This window comes from Acipenser ruthenus, chromosome 5, assembly GCF_902713425.1.
Source record: "Acipenser ruthenus chromosome 5, fAciRut3.2 maternal haplotype, whole genome shotgun sequence".
Classification (NCBI taxonomy): domain Eukaryota; kingdom Metazoa; phylum Chordata; class Actinopteri; order Acipenseriformes; family Acipenseridae; genus Acipenser; species Acipenser ruthenus.
This window is the reverse complement of record NC_081193.1, coordinates 26,811,706-26,831,762: the sequence shown is the minus strand read 5'-3', so window position 1 is coordinate 26,831,762 and position 20,057 is coordinate 26,811,706. Positions and strand designations below refer to the sequence as shown.

General features: G+C 35.5%; 2 protein-coding genes across 2 annotated transcripts in view; one reads left to right on the top strand and one right to left on the bottom strand.

The window, feature by feature from the left end:
• The window catches only part of LOC117402753 (collagen alpha-1(IX) chain-like), a 37,392-nt gene extending 22,907 nt beyond the window's left edge, over positions 1 to 14,485 (bottom strand). Inside the window, exons 1-14 of the mRNA XM_034004189.3 lie at positions 14,345 to 14,485; positions 14,088 to 14,161; positions 11,660 to 11,740; positions 11,419 to 11,551; positions 10,672 to 11,068; positions 7,637 to 7,720; positions 6,984 to 7,004; positions 5,712 to 5,786; positions 5,295 to 5,330; positions 5,113 to 5,175; positions 2,716 to 2,769; positions 1,235 to 1,270; positions 790 to 813; positions 191 to 244 (exon numbers count right to left, since the gene is read on the bottom strand). Of these exons, the coding sequence (XP_033860080.2) occupies positions 191 to 244; positions 790 to 813; positions 1,235 to 1,270; positions 2,716 to 2,769; positions 5,113 to 5,175; positions 5,295 to 5,330; positions 5,712 to 5,786; positions 6,984 to 7,004; positions 7,637 to 7,720; positions 10,672 to 11,068; positions 11,419 to 11,551; positions 11,660 to 11,740; positions 14,088 to 14,161; positions 14,345 to 14,361 (1,149 nt within the window). The 5' untranslated portion in view covers positions 14,362 to 14,485. The remainder of the gene's footprint in view (positions 1 to 190; positions 245 to 789; positions 814 to 1,234; positions 1,271 to 2,715; positions 2,770 to 5,112; positions 5,176 to 5,294; positions 5,331 to 5,711; positions 5,787 to 6,983; positions 7,005 to 7,636; positions 7,721 to 10,671; positions 11,069 to 11,418; positions 11,552 to 11,659; positions 11,741 to 14,087; positions 14,162 to 14,344) is intronic.
• The window catches only part of fam135a (family with sequence similarity 135 member A), a 79,274-nt gene continuing 72,777 nt past the window's right edge, over positions 13,561 to 20,057 (top strand). The window contains exon 1 of the mRNA XM_059023920.1: positions 13,561 to 13,645. The gene's annotated coding sequence lies outside the window, so the exon portion shown is untranslated. The remainder of the gene's footprint in view (positions 13,646 to 20,057) is intronic.

Here is a 20,057-nt window from a genome sequence, read left to right as displayed (position 1 = left end):
TTACATGTTGAATAACAGAAATCAACATACTGGATCAATTGAAGGGTAATTGGAAAGAGTTTGATAAAAATGTGTTCTCACAACTCCCTCTGCCTGCACAGATCTAACAGTGTGGCTTTATACTTTTAACTACGCCGTTAGGAAATCCAAAAAGAGGATAAAGTCAAAACTTTCTGGAAACTTTACTCACCAAGATTCCAACACGTCCAAGTTCTCCTGGAAGTCCACCTGGACCTGGTGGACCCTGCAAAGGAATTACATTTAAAACTTACCATCTAGAGAAGTACTGTATTTATATATATTCACTGGAGTTATCCATGCTATTGTGATGGGGTCACCATGTTAGTTTATCTATGGCATGTGCAAACGCATGTCATTTACCACAGTAATTCAACAATACATACTATTAAAATCACAGTGAAATATACAGACTCATGTCAGAAGCAAATACTGACACGGTCATTTTGTTCAAATTGACCTGTAATCCAGACCAAGCTATCGTAATGAAGTGCATTCTGATAGCAGATGGAGAAACTAAACTTCAATATAATAATTCTGTGGTAATCGTGTAAAAAATGTCGCTGCATTTTCTTTCCGAAAGTTTATTATTGATTTTTGTGTTGTAAAATAAACTGGAAGAATATCAAACACGTTGAACAAAGAGCAGACAAAGCATTTTTAGTACCAGTACTCCAACAAATCACTAATCTGAACTGGTTCAGAGTCTACTGTATGGGCCACATCTTATTTATTTAGGACAAATGTGTCTCTGTACCATGTTATACTTACAGGAGGTCCATCTGGCCCTGAACCCTGAAAGAAATAAAACAAATATGAATGGCTGAATATGCATGTTTAAAAACGGTGACATGTTGTGTGTAGTTTATATACTAGCAATAAGGAGACTGTTTTCACCACGAGGTCATGTATTATATGAAAAGTCCATGTTACGCTTGCAAAGAACTATCATTGAACTATCCTGAAGTAAAAACTGACTTAAAGCACAAATCTTGGCCATGCAAGGTCAGCCATTGCTTTTACATCCTATGTAAATATCCTGGTTCTGCTAGGAACAGGTTCACTTATTCCAGTGGTATAAGATCTGACCTATAGGATTCATATGTATTTACACCTTCATTGCCCTCACATTAGAATGTAGAATGTGCATGTACTGTATTATAAATAACTGTTTTTTTCCATGTTTTATCATGTAATAAGAGAGCTTTCTACTCACTGCTGATCCACGGGGTCCAGCTGCACCAGGTTCACCCTAGAAAACAAAACATAAGGTCATCACATCTTGTCTTTCCAAGATAATGCACATAACTAGCAGGCATTTTATGGTATTCCTTATATATACCTGAATTCTATTACATTATTTCTATGGTATATATCATTGGAATAATTTTAATCTAGTACAAACATTGAGCAGTATATGAAATATCTTCCTAATCTACAGAGTGCTATCTGCCAGACACCGTCCTTATGAGTATCAAAAGTTCGGTCAACACACTGTGTAACAGGAATCAGGGTAGAGGTAGCAGTACTTGTCAACAGCCTTGAAACAGTAGAGGCGTAGAACTGCAAGAATAGTCACTTTATAATGCAATACAATATGGACTTTTATTGTAGTAGTGCCTTTAGTGAAACCACATCAAAGCAATGTATATAAATATTGAAAAAATATTACTTCAGGCAGGTAATTTCACAATGTGGCCGGTGTGGTCCCTTACAATTGACCCCCTTAAAGATCTCCCTCTGTTTCAATCAATAAAATAGATCCTCTTGTGTCCAAACGTCGATGTTGAAAGTAATGAGGTAATGAGGTATTGAGGAAGTAAAACAGGGAGACAAAAATGTACACGGGGACAAAAATGTACACCTCTCGTGGTCATTTTTCAAACCACCTGGGAAGCAACAACTTAGTTACAGGAAGACACATTGAAATTATTGAGAGTAGTTTCTTTCTAGTTATATAGCATTATATAGCATAATGATTATATATACTGTAGCGACCTGGAGACTGTAGAGGGTGCTGCGCCCTGAAGGGACTCTTATGTTTGTTGGTCTGTTTGTCTGTTGAACAGGTGCATTTGTTGTTCAGTACGGGACCATGCCAGGGGTTAGAATAGGGGGAGGGGAGTTAGTTAGGTGAGGGATAGTGAAGGGGGGTAGGAGTGTGTGGGGATGTGCGTGTGTGTGAAGGAGGGAGTAACAGGAGTTAATGGCAACTTAGTTAGATCACCCCCCTGGCGAGGAGTGGTGCAGCTCCTGCTGTTGCCAGGCAGTGAGATTGATGTGCTGCGGTGATTGGTGAGAGAGTGGGTCGGGGGGTGGGTCTAGTCTGGTTGATATAAGAGAGGGGGGATTGCTCCAGAGAGCAGAGTGGTTAGTGAGAGCGATTGAGTGAAGACAGACTGTCACTTCAATTAAAGCCTATGAGAGTTAGCCAGAGACAGAGACAGAGGCTGTGAGGGTGACTGGAGTAGGAACGAGTAGGGAGGGCAGGTACTGGGAGTCTAGAGAGATAAGTAATAAAAGGAGGGGGGGTGGTTGTTTTGGCATGGTCTCAGGCATGGTCTCAGGAGTTAACTGTCATGAGAAATTACTTTAGAAAAGTAACACTCACTGAGATGCAGTGATAGTGATGTGTGGCTTGCTCAATTTACTCTTGAAGTATGCCAAGCAGAAAGGGCCTATTTTTCAAGCACTTACTTTTTGCCCAACTGGGCCGTCTGGGCCAGCATCTCCATCAGGGCCGGTTAACCCCTGCAACAGGAAAAAAAGACATGACAGTTGTGTGTTAATTGCTATAGATACTCATAAAAGCCATTATGTATTTTGCAAACTATTGTTAATTCTGCAAAGTGTTTATAACTGCATATATTTGTTTTACATTGCAAGCATAATGTCACAGAGAGTTCATGTATTCAACTGTTTATTCAAAACTGTACTTGAGTTAGAAACTGTATATATTAACTATTTATATTGTTGGATAAATTATCTGAAATGTTTTGACCCTTAAATGACTGTTTTCAACAGTATAAAAACATTCAAAACACATGCAGGTAGGTGTATATATGTCATAGTCATTTCACTTGATACCGATGTCTAAGTTGGGGGTGGGGGTGGGTAAGTGGGTGGAGTCAACAAAAGTCACATGACAAAGCATCATCAAATCATCAGCTCTAAAGCATCCATGAAATATCTGATGTTCGTTTTTTGGTACTACTGCATGCACAAAAAGGATAAACATTTGCAAAGTTACAAACATGTGAGAGATGTCAGGTGACATAATTTGATGTGTGCAGACCAATTTACCATAGCTTATATTAAACTACACCAGCTCGAGAGAGAGAGAGAGAGAGAGAGAGAGAGAGAGAGAGAGAGAGAGAGAGAGAGAGAGAGAGAGAGAGAGAGAGAGAGAGAGAGAGAGAGAGAGAGAGAGAGAGAGAGAGAGAGAGAGAGAGAGAGAGAGAGAGAGAGAGAGAGAGAGAGAGAGAGGGGGCAGCAGTGTGGAGTAGTGGTTAGGGCTCTGGACTCTTGCCCAGAGGGTCTTGGGTTCAATCCCAGGTGGGGGACACTGCTGCTGTACCCTTGAGCAAGGTACTTTACCTAGATTGCTCCAGTAAAAACCCAACTGTATAAATGGGTAATTGTATGTAAAAATAATGTGATAACTTGTAATAATTGTAAGTTGCCCTGGATAAGGGCGTCTGCTAATAAATAAATAATAATAATGGGGCCAGCTGAGTTTATAACTTGATGAAAATGAAACAAGGAAGTCTGTTCAGTGCTGCCATTTAGCATCTCTAGGCAAGCTCAATGCAAACTCATGAGCTGGTATAACAGATATAGAGAAATGGGACAACAGAACCACAAGTAATGACTGTAACAATAAAATGGAGAGGACTTTCAGCTTTCACAGAAAAGGGGCCTTGCTATATATATATATATATATACATATATATATATATTAACGTATTTATATTTTGAAATAATTGTTATCTAGTTATCCAATAATCCATTATATATCATTTTTAAAGCCAAACTTGTTTGTTGCCTTACTCCTTGGATTTTGATTAGATCTGATAATTAAACAGGATTGGGCCTGCTATATAAACAAAAAGTATTGCATGGGGTGAAACACTGATTCAGAACTAAGGGGGGTTCCATAAAACCAAGCTCCTGACCATTTGTCTATCGGAGTACTCTGGCTAGTGTGTTTACAGCTTTAAAAACCCATAATTGTACTATAAGTATAATTGTACTATGTTATCTGACGCTAGAAATGTTCAAATCACGTGGGTAACTGTATAATTCATTCCAGTGTTTTCTTCCTGCGGTAGTCCTAATATTGCAGTTTTCACCTCAATTTAGGTTTTTTCTTTCTTCATAATATATATATATATTTTTGCTATTTAAGTTTTTATTAGAAACTGTATTGCTTATCTTTCTATGCATCTTAATATCAACAAATCTTAATAAAGTATAGGGGTGGAAACAAACGTTGTTATAGTTTTTCTTCAGTTGAACACCGGTAAATTCATTGATTTTGCCATTAACTTGTTTACAACGAAGTTGCCATTGTTTTTATCTTGACTTTGAGTATCTTGCTGTGCTAAAACCAAACAAAAGTCCTCGCTCTGAACAATGCCGCTGTGAGCTTCCATTGCGTGCCCAGCACAGAGACTGTCAGGCTGGTCCATTCAGCACCGTTTTGCAACATGCAAATCGCATATTGGTTTATTTTTCCATCTTCTTGAGTCTAATCGCATTGGGAGACGCCGTTAATTAACTGGCAACTCCTGCCCAGACTCAGACAAAAAGGCTGCTGTTTAAACCTTCAACGGGAGGTTCTTGGAGTCTCCTTGTAAAGTTCAGTCCTGGATACGTTCCTCACAAAACCCTCAATAGCGGTTGAAGCAGACCTAGGCAGTACAGTGAATGTATTTTTCAGGCGCCATTGAAAAGCCAGAGAATTTGCGCAATTGTGCAGACTCTCCGTACAACTCATTATTGAAAGACATCGGTCATCATGAGGTCAAGTACAAAATGGTAACGTATGACAATAATAATAATGATGATAATAATAATAATAATAATACTTACATCAGCTCCTGGCACGCCTGGTAATCCTGCTGATCCGGGTTTACCTAAATCGCCATCTAGGCCCTGAAAATTTTATTTTGTTTTATTAATAACAATAATATTAAACTTAGTATTAATAATTTGAATATGTTTTTTTTTTGTTTTGTTTTGTTTTTTTTTTACTCGTAGACCTATATACTTACGGGGGGACCTGTTGGGCCATCCTCACCTCTCTCACCCTAAAATAAATAAATAAATAAATTAATAATATAATAATAATAATAATAATAATAATAATAATAATAATAATAATAATAATAATAATAATAATAATGTGTCCACAAACATAATTTTTTTTAAAAAAAACTATTAAACACACATGTACCCCCTGGTCGTTTTCAATATACAGCAAGATATTTACTTTAAAGGCTATTCAATTCGGAGGCAATACAAATGGTAAAGTAGCTGTTACTAATACAGTAAATAAACACGAAAAAAAAAACACTATGGGAATACATTACAATTGTGCGTTACTTTAGTTTCGACTATCAAAAGGAAACTATTTACATGGACAATCATCAACTTGGTGACAAATACTTGAGTGACGAGGAGGGACTTACATCTATGCCGTCGATGCCAGGGACGCCTGCGGGACCGATGGGGCCAGGTGTACCTCGGGGACCAACTGGGCCTCTCTGTTTATATCAAATAATAATAATAATAATAATAATAATAATAATAATAATAATAATAATAATACATAAAAAGATTTAAAAAATTAATTTCTGCATTTAAGAAAGTCATTATCGTTCCATTTATAAGAAACATTATATGGTGATAACCATTCCCCAGCCACGATAAGTCGCAATACAATATGCAACTGTCTCTCAACAAGGTATGCAGCCTAGGTGAATTAAGATAGTTTTCTTTGTTCTTTCTTTCTTTCTTTCTTTCTTTCTTTCTTTCTTTCTTTCTTTCTTTCTTTCTTTCTAAAACTTGAAAATATAATGAAACGTTATTAAAATATAAAGTATTGTATAACTGTATAGCTAACCAGATATACAGTTCTAGTAAGCCTAAACTTCGGTGTACAGCCCATTACCCAAATTCAAAACGGAGATGCATTACGCAGCAATACGTTGTTTAGCAAATTCTAATAATTGTCAATCTATAGGTATGTCCACTTTTTTACAACCTGGTCATATTATATCGCAGTGTAAACTTATAATGTACCAAATTTGTACCGTTAAATAAATTGCCATTTATTTTCCAAATAATTCAGGTCCTCGGAAACAAACACTGTTGCTCAATAAAACATCAACTGCTTGAATACCGCTTATATAAGTCCCCCATATTAAAATCATAGCAAGGTGTAATACAGCATAGTGAAAGTATGGTAAACCTTGGGTAAGCACTGTAAAACACAGACAGGTGTGGTAATAAACATGGCAAACCAGGGTAAACTATGCTAAATGCAAAGTATAACCAGGCAAAGCATGAAAAAAACAGCAAAAATACCATGGTAAACTTGTATAAGGGAATGTTCAGTATGTCATGTTATTAATAGTTAAAAAAAAAAAAAAAAAAAAAAAAAATAGGTATATTACATGTTTGCATTTAATTTGAATAACTGTGTTGTTTACAGGTTCAGCTATATTGTCAATAGTTTAATTAAGATAGAAAGGGAGTGCTTTACACACCTTGTACAAAATAAACATATATATATATATATATATATATATATATATATATATATATATATATATATATATATATATATATATATATATACACATGCCTATGTTTTGCAGACTGGGATTTAAAAAATAATTCATTAAATCCTTGCTCACCCTAAAGAAAGTGTTTCATTATACACAGCTTTTTGAACTCACCTCAAGTTCTCTCTGGGTAATCTGAAAAGGGAAAAGTGAAAAATAGAGACTTACTTGAGCTGAACAAATGAAGACAATCTGAAGCAAAATGACTATAAGGAGAGGTCCGCGATTGCTGGTGGTGCTAGCCATGGTTCCCCTATGGCTAGCTAGAAAGCAAATATGTCCTTTTTCTGGTCTTAGTTGGACTCTTGGACCCCCTACACAAATCCCCCAACTGAATCCCCTACCAGTAACAGAAAGGTAAGCTGTAGTATAGCTTGCAGAAGCTCATGTTTATTCATGACATGCTTGGTTTGAAGGCGTGATTGGAGGGAACCTGACCGATGGGAAGGGGAATCTGTGACAGGGCGTGCTTAACCATTTATGCGAAAGGTTTTATTGGTGAATGAATTGAAAACCTGCGTCTTTAAATATCAATACAAAAGAAGCCCAGGTATGGCCGTAAAGTCAGCAGGCATTTTTAATGTATTATAAACTAATTTCTAGCACTAACCTTGCGAAATGGTTCAATTATTGAAATAGCGTTACTCGTTTTGGAACACACCGTGCTGTTTATTCCCCCAGAATCAGCTTGTGAGCTTGGGATATTGTATGTGGGATATAAAAAATGGAAGGTGTTGTTATTATTGTTATTAAAGTATATTTCTTACCGATCTTCTGGATGGCAGTTCATTGCAGGTCTCTCTTTGTGGTCGTTTTGGATCGCAGTGAATTAACATCCACTGAAGTTCAAACTGCAAACCAAAGAAAACTGTAGTTCTTTATATATCCCATTTTACTGTTCTGTTATTAAAAATGAAAACAAATCCACATTTTACGTTTAAAAAACGTTACTATGTCTCACACCCAGGGTGTTTTGAATATAAAATGCCGGTAATATTTCAGAATTTGATGATCACGTTATTGCAAAATATTCTGCGGTTTGACTGAAGCATAGTATTTTAAATGCAGTATTTTAAACAAGAGACTTAATTGATTATTTTTTATGTAGACGACAAAAAAATCATGTCATGATGAATTTAGCGACATAAATTGTGTTTTTAACCAGTAAACAAGATTTGTTTTATTAATATTCAATTTGGTACATTTGAAGGTTTCCTTGAGAATTAAAAAAAAAGGATTTAAAAACGAATCCATTAGTAAGTGCATAGTTTGTTTTTTTTGAGGTCTGAGCATGTGTACAGTAGCCGATTTTTCTAACTGGATAATACCTCCCCGTGATATTTCACACCTTCCTGCAGAAATCCTCAGCCACATTTGAATGAAGATGATTTTGGGAAGGCCTACAAAGTCATCCCGTTTGAAATTCTCATCCTTAAACGCAATGAAGGGACCTTCATTCAACTTTGTGAATTAAAAGTGGGTTATTGGTCTAATAAACTAATTCCTATCCTATAGCTAAAGGGAGTCAAATGCATTTGACAATATTGTAATATCCAAATATCTGAGACCAGTAAAATAGTGGGTAGGCCTACACTAATATATCCTATTACCTTTTTCCTAACAATAATACAATAATGGCCTATAGTACAATTTCTGTAAGATGGGTGATGTGTTGTGAGGTGTATAGGTATTGTCACACTTGTACTTTGCTTGAACAAAAGTTATTGTATTTCTTGCTCTTATTGTATTACTTGTATTGTAACACTTGAAATGTATTTGCTTACGATTGTAAGTCGCCCTGGATAAGGGCGTCTGCTAAGAAATAAATAATAATAATAATAATAATAATAATAATAATAATATTGATGCCAGACCATTATTTAAACAGTTAAAATAATTAAAGATGTAATTTTGGTAGCACTAAGGTCATAATATATTTATTTTGGATGTACTTAATGCTTGAGAGATGAAAAAAAACACTTGAATTGTATTTCAATGCATATCTTACTAATAATAATGCTCTGGTCAAATTCCGACCCAGGACAAAATTCAGGCCTGACTAAATTCCTGTGAGATGTGTAAATACTGTTTTTTCTATCCTATTTTGTTACCATGAAACTTTCCTTGGCTGCTCAAAAGTGACAATCATATTTTATATATATATATATTAGCTCAAAGAGCCAATGCAATTATATATATATATATATATATATATATATATATATATATATATATATATATATATATATATATATATATATAATTGCACATTGCGCCACCTAGCGGAAGAAAAGCATGTAGACATGTTTAGCATTTTGTCACGTCAAAGGTCCACAGGTCAACTGAAACTGACATATAGATTGGATTTAAAGAAAATTGCGCAATTAGCTTTTGTATCTTCTAGTAGCCTAAATGCATTGCTTGTTTTAGTTATCATAATAATGGTTACGCTTTAATATAAACTCCTAGTATTACTCGGCATGTCTTGTAACTTAATACACAAAAGCAATTGAAGCCGCGCTCTTGTCTAAACAATAATGAATGGAACTGTTGTCTCCTGCAGACGTCTATACATAAAGGAGTGGTCTGTGAGTGTGTCGCCGATTGGTGTGTAATAAGTTCAAGGCCTGCACCAAACCACGAAATAAGTTGACTACCGTTACCTATAATTTTATAACTGCTCACAAGTGTGTCTTTAGTGTTCCTAACATTCAAATGTTAATTAACACAGACACTAAATCAAAGTAGTAAACGTTTCGACAAGTGCCTTCGCCTACTTTAACTTAAAATAATGAAGAGGTTATTTTTGCCCCGGCGGAATAGGGCACAGATTAATTATTTAGCATTTTATTACACTGATGAAGCGCCCGTAAAATTAACCCCTTAGTATCTTATACATTTTACTGTTTAATGTATAACGGTGTATTTTCTTCGAATTCAAAAATTGCTGAGCTAAACAAACCAGCTGATTGATGTATGAATATTACCATGTGGAAGAACTTATTTGAACAATTCTTATTCCGACAATGTGCAAAACGCTTTTACTACCCTTTGCTGCTGCAGAGCCGGAGATCAAGAGAACGAATTCAAAAATCCAAACCGGGGGGTGCCCAGTTCCAGTTTTGGAGGGCCATTCCATTTCAGTTTTAATAGGTAAAATGTAATAGGTTTAGAACACACTGGGGAGAAAATCATGCTGGGTTAATATATATAGTATTAGTATAGGATAAATCCACTGAGGATAATTATAGGATTAGTATGTATGTATATATATATATATATATATATATATATATATATATATATATATATGTATATATATATATATATATATATATATATATATATATATATATATATATATATATATATTTGTTTTTGAGAAAATAAAATGTGTTCATGTTTAGCCTAAGTGTTTTTAGTGCTTCCTGGTTCTATAATGTGTGAGGCAGTAACTCTTCAGCTCTGCTAGCCCCACGTGATCCATGTCGATGGTAATAGTATGAAGCTGATAGAATCAATGGGGAGGATGTGGCAACACTGGATTTCTTTGGAATCAGCAAGTACCTGGCAATTAGGATTCTACATGCTCAGGTAATACAATTTGGGATTCTAATGCAGATTAAATCATTATTTTAAAATGGTAAATACCATATAGGGAAAAACAGATTCTGTTAAAATCTAAAAAGTTGTCTGCGTGTTAAATGCAATTACACATTATTATTATTATTATTATTATTATTATTATTATTATTGTTATTATTATTATTATTATGTTTTTAAAGGGAATACAAATACTCACCGGCACAGCAATCGCAGGGGTGTCCTTTAGTTTTCCCATCAGGGTAAAGCCATCGAGATTTACTGCGCCTCTTGGGAGAAGTGTGTGCGAGTCTATCATGATGCAGTCAATGAAAAGAGTCAGAGCGCCCCTTTCAACACTTATTAAGATTTTGTGCCATTCGGAATCGAATAGGAACGGTAGAAATGAGAAGATAATCGTCTGAGGTCGGTTATCCCTTGTGGTGCACGAGAATTCCAGGGACTGTGTCCCCCCGTTAACTCGTACTGCAAGTTGTTCGTTGCCGAAGGAATCTTGAATCTGCCAAATATTCCAATTCTTAGTAATGGTGCTGCCACTCATGCGAAACGTTGTGAGAAAGGAAAACTCTTCTGGTAGCCCCAGAGGGTACGCCGACCTGCACACGACCAGAGAATATTTTACTATATAATTTGAATACTTTTCTCATAAATAATTTAAACGAGCAGACATTGCAAAAAGTGATTTTGTAGAGACACCCGTAGACAACATATTACATCCTCAATATTTTTGGTGTGGACTTCATGGTTTTAGATGATATTCAAAATAAAAAACAAAAACATACTATTAAGTATCCCTATTAAAAAAAAAAGTGATATAGTAAATAATCATAGGAGGAAAACGTATTTTCAGCACCATGGCCAGGGAATTAATACTTTTTTGTTGTCAAGAGATGGCGCTGTTTGCCTTTTGTATGCTTAAACGGCCTTTCCTTAAATGTAAGACTACCTCGATCTTATCTTGTAGTTTGCTTCAGGTCCAATTCTATAGGCAACCTGCATAGGTGTAGATCCAGTCACAGTCTGGACACCTCCTAATGCGGTAGCTGTGCCTAAGTGAAACTGAGAAAGTATGTCAAATCCTGTAACAAAAAAGAGAAAAATAATTATTTTAGTAAATGCAGTGCTTGTCAATCAAACCGTGGGTTAATTAAAGATACATTTTATGTCTTTTATTTTGTTTACTTCACCTGGCAAATCATCCTCGCCAATTTTTATTTGAGGACACATCCCTCCTTCATTTTGGTTGACACCCAGGGTGTGAGGAAACCCTAAAAAAAAAAAAAGTGGTTTTGTACACTGACAAAATAAATTAAAAAAAAAAAAAAAAACAACAACATGACAGGAGAGCAGAAATTCAATTTTTTAGTTTCTTGCCACCAGAATTTAATCATAATGAAATAAAACTAGGCATAATGTACCTGTCGCGTGGCTGAACAATTTCAAACAATATTCTTGTAACGGACACACCTGCTTTTTAAAGAAAAGTAGTGATACATCGTCATAGGTTTTCAGCCAAAAAAATACCAATTAAACCAAATGAGAATTCCTAAACTGCTGGGTCCGTTCTGGAATATCACCAAGTCTTCTGCACAATTAGAATGGGTTGACTATACCCGAACCATTCCAGAATGGGTAATAATACAGTCGAATAGGTTAGATCAGAATAAAGCAGTTATTGGTGCTTCAGGAATTGTCACAATGTAACACCATATGCCATTTATTAGTACATTCCATTCCCATAATAAGTGACTCCAGTTTTAGATTAGATGTTTATCATGGAATTAAAACTTAATAATATGCGTGTATCATACAAGGAGAGCTTGAGGGTCAATTGTAAAGTTGCAGATTAGCTAATACGGTACTATCTCAGGATCATCCCCAGCTGCGTACTAACTTAGTACCAATTGCAACGAAAAAATATGAGGACCAAAGTTGAGGACTAGCTGATCCTAGCTTTGGTACGGCGCTCAGGGTTAAGCTCTTTATTGTAGTGTGCTTCCAAACAGGAAATGTTTTTTAATAAAAATGTTTTGAACTTAAAAAAATATGTACGGGAATTTATTTACGCACGAAAGTAAATACTAATGTTGCATTGCATAAAATATATATATATATATATATATATATATATATATATATATATATATATATATATATATATATATATATTTTTTTTTTTTTTTTTTTTTAAACCAAATTCACATGTATAATCTAATTTTCATGAAACATCACCAAAAAATTAATGAATCTGCGTTAGAGGATAAAAAAAACGTGTATTAGTCGTCATTATTGAATTCACACACAAACCAAGTGAATTTGTTTATAGGACCAAAGGTGTATTGTAGACTATAAAAGGAGCAAATCCAATCAGAAATGCTAATTACAGATTTCAGGTATAGCTTAATTTGTCAGTACGTCTATACAAAGGCAATCGTGGCCATCAGTCGTGTGCAAAAAATATACAATGCCGCAAAAACTTTATTTCATAGAGTGTATAAAAGATTTTATCATTAAAAGATTTCAAATAATTTTATATACTTTTTGATTATGAATAGTTCCGTTAGTCTACAGAAATTGCTGGACTAACTTAGTATTGTGTTTTAATATCTTGAGTCTAAGGCAGCAGCAGTTACTTTGGGTTAGTTAAAATTGAGACACATTTTAATACCCAGCTGGGGACTATCTTGAGCTGCTTAGTTCGTTGCAATTGGTATTAACTTGCGTACTAGTTTAGTACTGTCCTCCGTACTAACCACGGCTTCATCAGTTTGGTTTAAGTAAATATTCTTGTAACGGACACACCCACCAGTTAGCACGCTCCTTTCAGGTCGTTGTAATTGACCCTGAGAGATCAATTGGCTTACTGCTGCCTAACATGGCACTGAAGTGATTGGGTTTGTTTTAATGAGAGACGATCTGGATGACACGTCAAACCATAAAGCTGGTTTGTGTTTGAAAAGCTGAAGACTATTAAGACCCCCATTGGGAAATCAAATAAACGTCTAGCCTTTCCATGTGTTTTCTCTGTCAGTCACCTTTACGCTTGGGTACGAAAACCCCTCCTACACAGCTACTAATGCGATATCTATAATACATCACCATTTCCAAGTGGAATATTAAGCTCTGCCTTTCAGGACAGCGCTTACTACATATGATCTAGTTCGTAAAGGTAGGTCTTTTTTAAATGACCGTACACTGTAAACCAAATGGTTAAGAATTAAACATAATTCTGATGCAACCGGTAATGAAGGAGTGAATTGAGATTTGTACGCATCAACTATTCCAAGTTTCTTTGATATTTCATAGTTCTGCTTCTGTACAGAGTGGTAAAGACCAGTCTTTTTCATAGCAGGTTGTAGTTAAAGATTCTTCCTACCAGCACGATGTCCAACAATGCGTTATTGTAATATGCAAGATACTTCCATAGTTTGCAAATAATCAATTATTTTAATAAATAAAATTACCGTTTCCTCTCAAACAAAATGAAATGGCTATTTTCTTTGTGTGTTATAGCACTTCTATAAACCACACTTGGAGGCTGACTCGTTATAGTCTCCGTGACTAGATTGCAAAGCATTTTGTAATTATCAATGTCATTTCAAAAAGTCTACTTACTTTGAGAGTGTTCCCCAGTGGAAGAGCATAATGTAAGCACAGCAGAAAGCAGGTAGAAGACAATTGGTAGTTGCCTAAAAATACAAATGTTATTTGCAAAACAAGAAAATAAGAACTATTGCATGATTAAAAACAACAACATTAGCACACATCTAGAATCAAAACACTGAAAGATAGTGACAAATATTCACAAGAAACATGCATTTTCTATTTTTGTATTGTTATTTTAAATATGGTATTTTTTTTTAAGCAATTACCAACTAAAAGTCCCCATAGTTCCCCCTTAGTAGCGCATACGCTGATGCAGGACAGAAATTATATCGCGTTCGCTTGTCTTGAATTTTCAGTACCACAGGTCCCAGTTTAAACTAGAATCTAGATGCAGCAAGGTTAGTCCCATAGACTCCAGGACAAGCAAAAACGAAGGGTGGTGGTTTAAATGTAAGTTAGGGTTTGACACCAGGAAGGTTATTCGCTGGCAAACAGACTAGAGGGGGTTTGTGGGCGGCGGTTTTCGTACATCAGGGCTACTGAAAGTGTTCATTTCTAAAGATGCATGCTTGATGAGACTAACTTTAGGAAAACTATTTTAGGTTTAACCCTCTTTGCGTTGAGCAATATCCTCATCCAGACAATACCCCATCAGTCCAATAATGTATAACAAAAGTTAACCACCTTCAAAAACTCTTTCTCTTTCCATTTTGTTTAATCGTTTCAGAAATGATGGCCGTGTCTTTAAAAAAAAAACAGTAAACAATGTAAAATAATAATAATAATAATAATAATAATAATAATAACCTGAACCAAACATTTGTGACTGAAATATGGATAGCAAGAATCAGCCATTTTACACAAAATATAAAACGGAATCTAATGAATGACCCAGAAATCTGTTTTACATGGGACTTGCCCCCTTGTCTTTTATCTAACTATTTATCTAGATTTTGCACTTAGTATATTAATACTCATCTTTACTGCATCTTAAAGTTTGAAAAGGTTGTCAGATCCTCACCTCGCACTAAACCCACATGTAGAATAGATTCTCATAACAAATGCCCATTCATAAATTAATGAAAACCAGACTAGCAAAAGGTTAGAAAAACCCAAACAAATCAGATGCTTAATGTTTTGTGGGTCAACGTGGTATTGCAGGTAAAGTAACAGTTTATACATTGCCCCCTACTGGCCATAAAGAGAATCCATTAAAAAAACTCACATTTCCTCGTTCGTGTCAATCTTTTTAAGTATGCAAAATGGAATGACAGTCATTTATTTACTGTATTTACTGGAAGGGGGATAAATACAGAGGAGGAAGAGTCAACAGACCTCAAAATGAAGACACAGCTGTCTTTGACTTAATATTTATCCTAATCTTAAACCTTTTTTGACACCCTTGTGACCTATAGGTACCCCGAAGTTGTTTAAAATTTCTAAATGCAGTGTATAGTGTTGTGTTTAAAATATATTTAATTAATTAAGAAAGACAAACCCTGCAAAGAATAAAAAGATCTTCATCACAGAATAGTGTGTCAGTCAAATTAACCCTGAAAACACGTTTTCCGGTTCACTACATTATACACAATTGAACCATTCATCGTATTCCTTACCTGGAAGCCTTTCCGCTCAGTTTGCCTGTCACATTATATATTCTAATAACAGAGGTGCTTTTGTCTGTCGGCATGTACGCAGATGTGTCCTGCATGGCTTTCTTTCAAGGCTTCAATTGTATAAGATATACAAAGCCCCAGTCACGATGTGCATATGACCTGCTGCATCATCATCATCAAGGGCCATTTAACTAGAATGTTGGTGTAGCAGTAAAATATGACCAAGCCTGCCTATAACAACTACTCAAGGGACCACCTAAAAGAGAAGCCTCTCGACAGCTGGTCTTGGTTTATAGAGGGTCTTGGGGTTGCATTTGAAATTAGTAGAGGTAAATTTGCCTTCTTCAGTGCAACATGACAGTGACATTAAGGGTTTGTGTGTGTGTGTGTGTGTGTGTGTGTTTGCAATTGCTCTTGCCACACACCTTTTTTTGCCTGTAGTTATGACTTGGTTTAAAAACTGTCTTTACTGTAAAATAGTTTTGTTGTTGATTTACTGTATTGTCTGACAAGGAGAAAGTAGTATAAATTATGTCACATGGATAAATGTTAAAATCTTTTATAATTGTGTGACAATGATTGTTCAAATAAATACTGGGGCACTTTAATTGTGGCAGAACAGAAACAACCAAACCAATAAAGTCGATAAAATTATTTATTAAATATCTTTTCTTTTACTAAATCCCAATAAAGAAAAAAAAAATATTATCATAACAATTGCCTGCAGGCACAATAGAAGAACATCAAATATATCAGTTTATAAGAACTCCAACCCCAACAGGATCTTCAGCACCGAGCTCCTACAGTGAATAACAAGAGGTAGAATACAGAGGGGTGGGGGCTGGTTACATTAAAATGAGAGACAGAATCAGAATACTTCAATGTATGCAATGATTAAGAAGAGTACCACGTGTGTGTGTGTGTGTGTGTGTGTGTGTGTGTGTATATATATATATATATATATACACACACACACACACACACACACACATTATATGAAGCTATAACCATATAAACACACAGTATAGTGTAGTTTAGATCTAGAGACACAGAGGATGAGGACAATAAGAAATCAACAACTGGAGTTAAATCGTGTTTAGAAACCATACACTCGCACTGCTTCACAGTTGCACTTATCTTTAATCTAACTCCCAGTCGGCAGCCGCATCTCTCGCACAGTCGAAGTTTGTCAACCAGTACAGCACAGCACAGTACACGCCCACGGATCGCTCCAGGCACTCGAGTCACCAGGTAAAGAATCTGGCAGCAGCGCTGCTTGTAGAACAGATGGTATCGGTAAAGTGGATATCCGTTTCGTCTCGTCTCGTCTCAGTTCCCGGTCAGCGCATTCCTTCTGTATTCTCCCTTGTGTATTCTCTCGCAGCTCAGTCCATAATTAACAACATGGTCAATTGTTGAGCTGAGGCTCATCCGTTCATTAGTCCACCTGCAAATAGTGCCTTAAAAACACACAACAAATCCACAGCAACGTGCGCAAAATAAATCAATAAAATAGTACATAAAGTGTCAATCTCAAACTCAAAATAAAGTGAAAGCAAAACAAGAATTAATACAAATAGTAATAATAATAACAATAATAATACATTGCAGGTGTGACACGTAAACTACATGACTGTGCAGCTACTTTGTTAGGAACTAGTACATGCAGTTTACATGAGGTAATGCACACAAAGGAAAATATACCAGGTCTGTAACAGGTCTCGCAAAGGAGCCAGGCTAATATGTTCAGTGTACTGTGAAGTAACTAGTTCCCCAGCCTCCTCCTGCACATTGAGTTGCCTCGTCCTGTCGATCTCTCCAGAGTCCATGGAACCACTAGTGTCCTCTGGAAAACCCTGCTGCATTATACAAAGGGGACAAGGATTTCTGGGTCAGCTTCTCTACATCAGCACAATGCAAAAAGCATTGGGGACTTCAATTATTTAAGTACTAATCGATAACTCTCACTGCTTGTGGAAATGGTTTCCAGTTTAATATAGCAACAAGCATCACAGCATCGTTAATAAGCAACATTTAACACAGGAAATAGCCCTTTGTTTAGTGTAGCACTGAAATTATACAGTAGCCATGGGCTGCTTGCAAACATCTCCTCATGTGTTATAAATGTTTCTGTGATCACTGGGGTGTTGGTGATGAGATCAATAGATTACTTTTGGGCCCAAGTATAGCAATGCAAAGTGAAACAACATCAGACATGCAAACATACAAAATATTAGCAGAAACAATTAGCAGGATATTCACCCAAAATAATCTTTCTCAACCTTTGAAACAACAAAATTTGCCAAGAGCAATGGTCATATTCACAATGCTCTGAACTCTGAATTATTATGACAGTACTTAGTTTTAAATTTCATTCTCGTATCTATTAAAGTTCCTTTATCTTTTTATGTTGTTTGAAAGCATACAGAGTGGTTAATATTGCAATCAGACTCTGGGTTGTTATTATTATTATTAAGTTTGTGTTACGGTGCTAGAGTTCTAGAACAGTTCTTAAGTTCAAGTTGCATACCAAAGATTATGTAACATAGGCTAGATAATGTTTTATAGAATTTATAGAGTCAGCACCATCTAGTGATCTGCCACTTTGATCTTTGCTTTGTTTTGTTAGCAATACACTGCATTGACTACTGTAAATGGTGCTGATGCTTACTTCTGTAAAGATATCTAGCCAGCAAAACATATGTCTATGGCAGGCAAATAGAACTGAAGAGCAGCTCCTAAACACATAGTCAAAGCACCTTAAAACAGATATAAATAAAATAATATAAAAACACAACGTGATTATTTGCAACAAGAACCACTCATAATAATTTCAAATGTAATGATTGCAAACATCATGAAATGTAAAAAAAAAAAAAAAAAAAAGTAAGTTTGCCACTTTTCAGTAGGATCATAAAACTGCATTTAATCCATAAAAAAAACATTTCAGTAATTGGCTAAAGCTTTGTGAATAAGACCCCCAATCATAGCAAGAATATAAAAGCGTAGTACAGCATAGTAAAACGGATAGTAAACATATGGTAAGCAAGGGCAAGGATGGTAAAGAACATGTAAAGCACAGTAGTTTCAAATGTAACCCTGTAATGCCCAAGCATTTCTTAAATGAGCTACTTTATTTTTGAGTAATGGATGTGTAACTTAACTCTGTTCTACTCTGTATTCAATATAAAAATTAGAATTGAACCTTTTGGTATATGCTATATGCAGCATGTGATTGCACTGCTCAGTCCCACATCCTGAACATGTCATGGGTTTTCTATAATAAAACTTACAGACAAGTAAATAGCTAACTCTTAGAATAAATGTTCAACTGAATAACACGGTATCTACTACAATACCACTTACCAAGCTTGCACACTTTATTATTTAAGATTTTAAGGCTAGGACAAATCATTTGCACAAATACTGAACATCCTTAAAGTTATACTGTATACTTCTCATGACTGCAAAAAGATATCTAGGTATGAATCTATGTATTTATTAACCTTTATTTTAACCGGGGAAATTGTTATTTTAGACATAACTTTCTTTTACAAGAGTTCTTTGAACAAAATGGTCCACACAATGAAACAAAACATTACACGTGCAAAAAAGTGGACCTGTTTAAACAAGCACACTTAAAATTCCACAATGACTCTTTAGCTAGCAAGTGCATTCCCCAATAACAGTAGAATCTATCATTGACCTAAAAGTATTGGGGTAGTCGGGTGAGAGCCAGTGTTCCAACCTCAGACATGGGGATAGACTTTCCAGCCCAGCAATCCTATTTTGAGGTAGTTTCTTCTTCAACAGATATGTGAGACTATGCAGGAGACTATGGTCCCCATAGGAATATGTTCGAACTAGACAGTATTTCATGACCTTTCCCAGGGTAGGTATTCTAGTCTACTGTCTACTATACTATAGGCTGAGGCAGAACAACATTCCATTCCAAAGATGCAAAGCAACCTTATCACTAGTCCCTTGTTCCTGTGCTTAACTCTAGGTTATTTGCATGTTCATTTTATTTTAATGCATACACATTAATCCATGCTAAAACAAAGCCTGAAATATTCACATCCTTCAAAGTCATTGTAAAATCTGAGAAGCTAATCTATGATAATGTAATATGAACATCTCTTAAGCCTCTGGCAGTAACTGGACAAACTGGGTGGTGAAGTTATTTGGGAGATCATCCTTCATGCCCTTGTTTATTTCGAGGTTTAAAACCTTTATGAAAAAAAAAATTGAAATATACGCATGGGAGAACAAGCTTTGTTCAACTGGCCAACTCTAAGATTTGAAATCTGTTACCATTAGTATGATCAATAGCCACTTCGAATATCCTGGAATCAGTGTATTT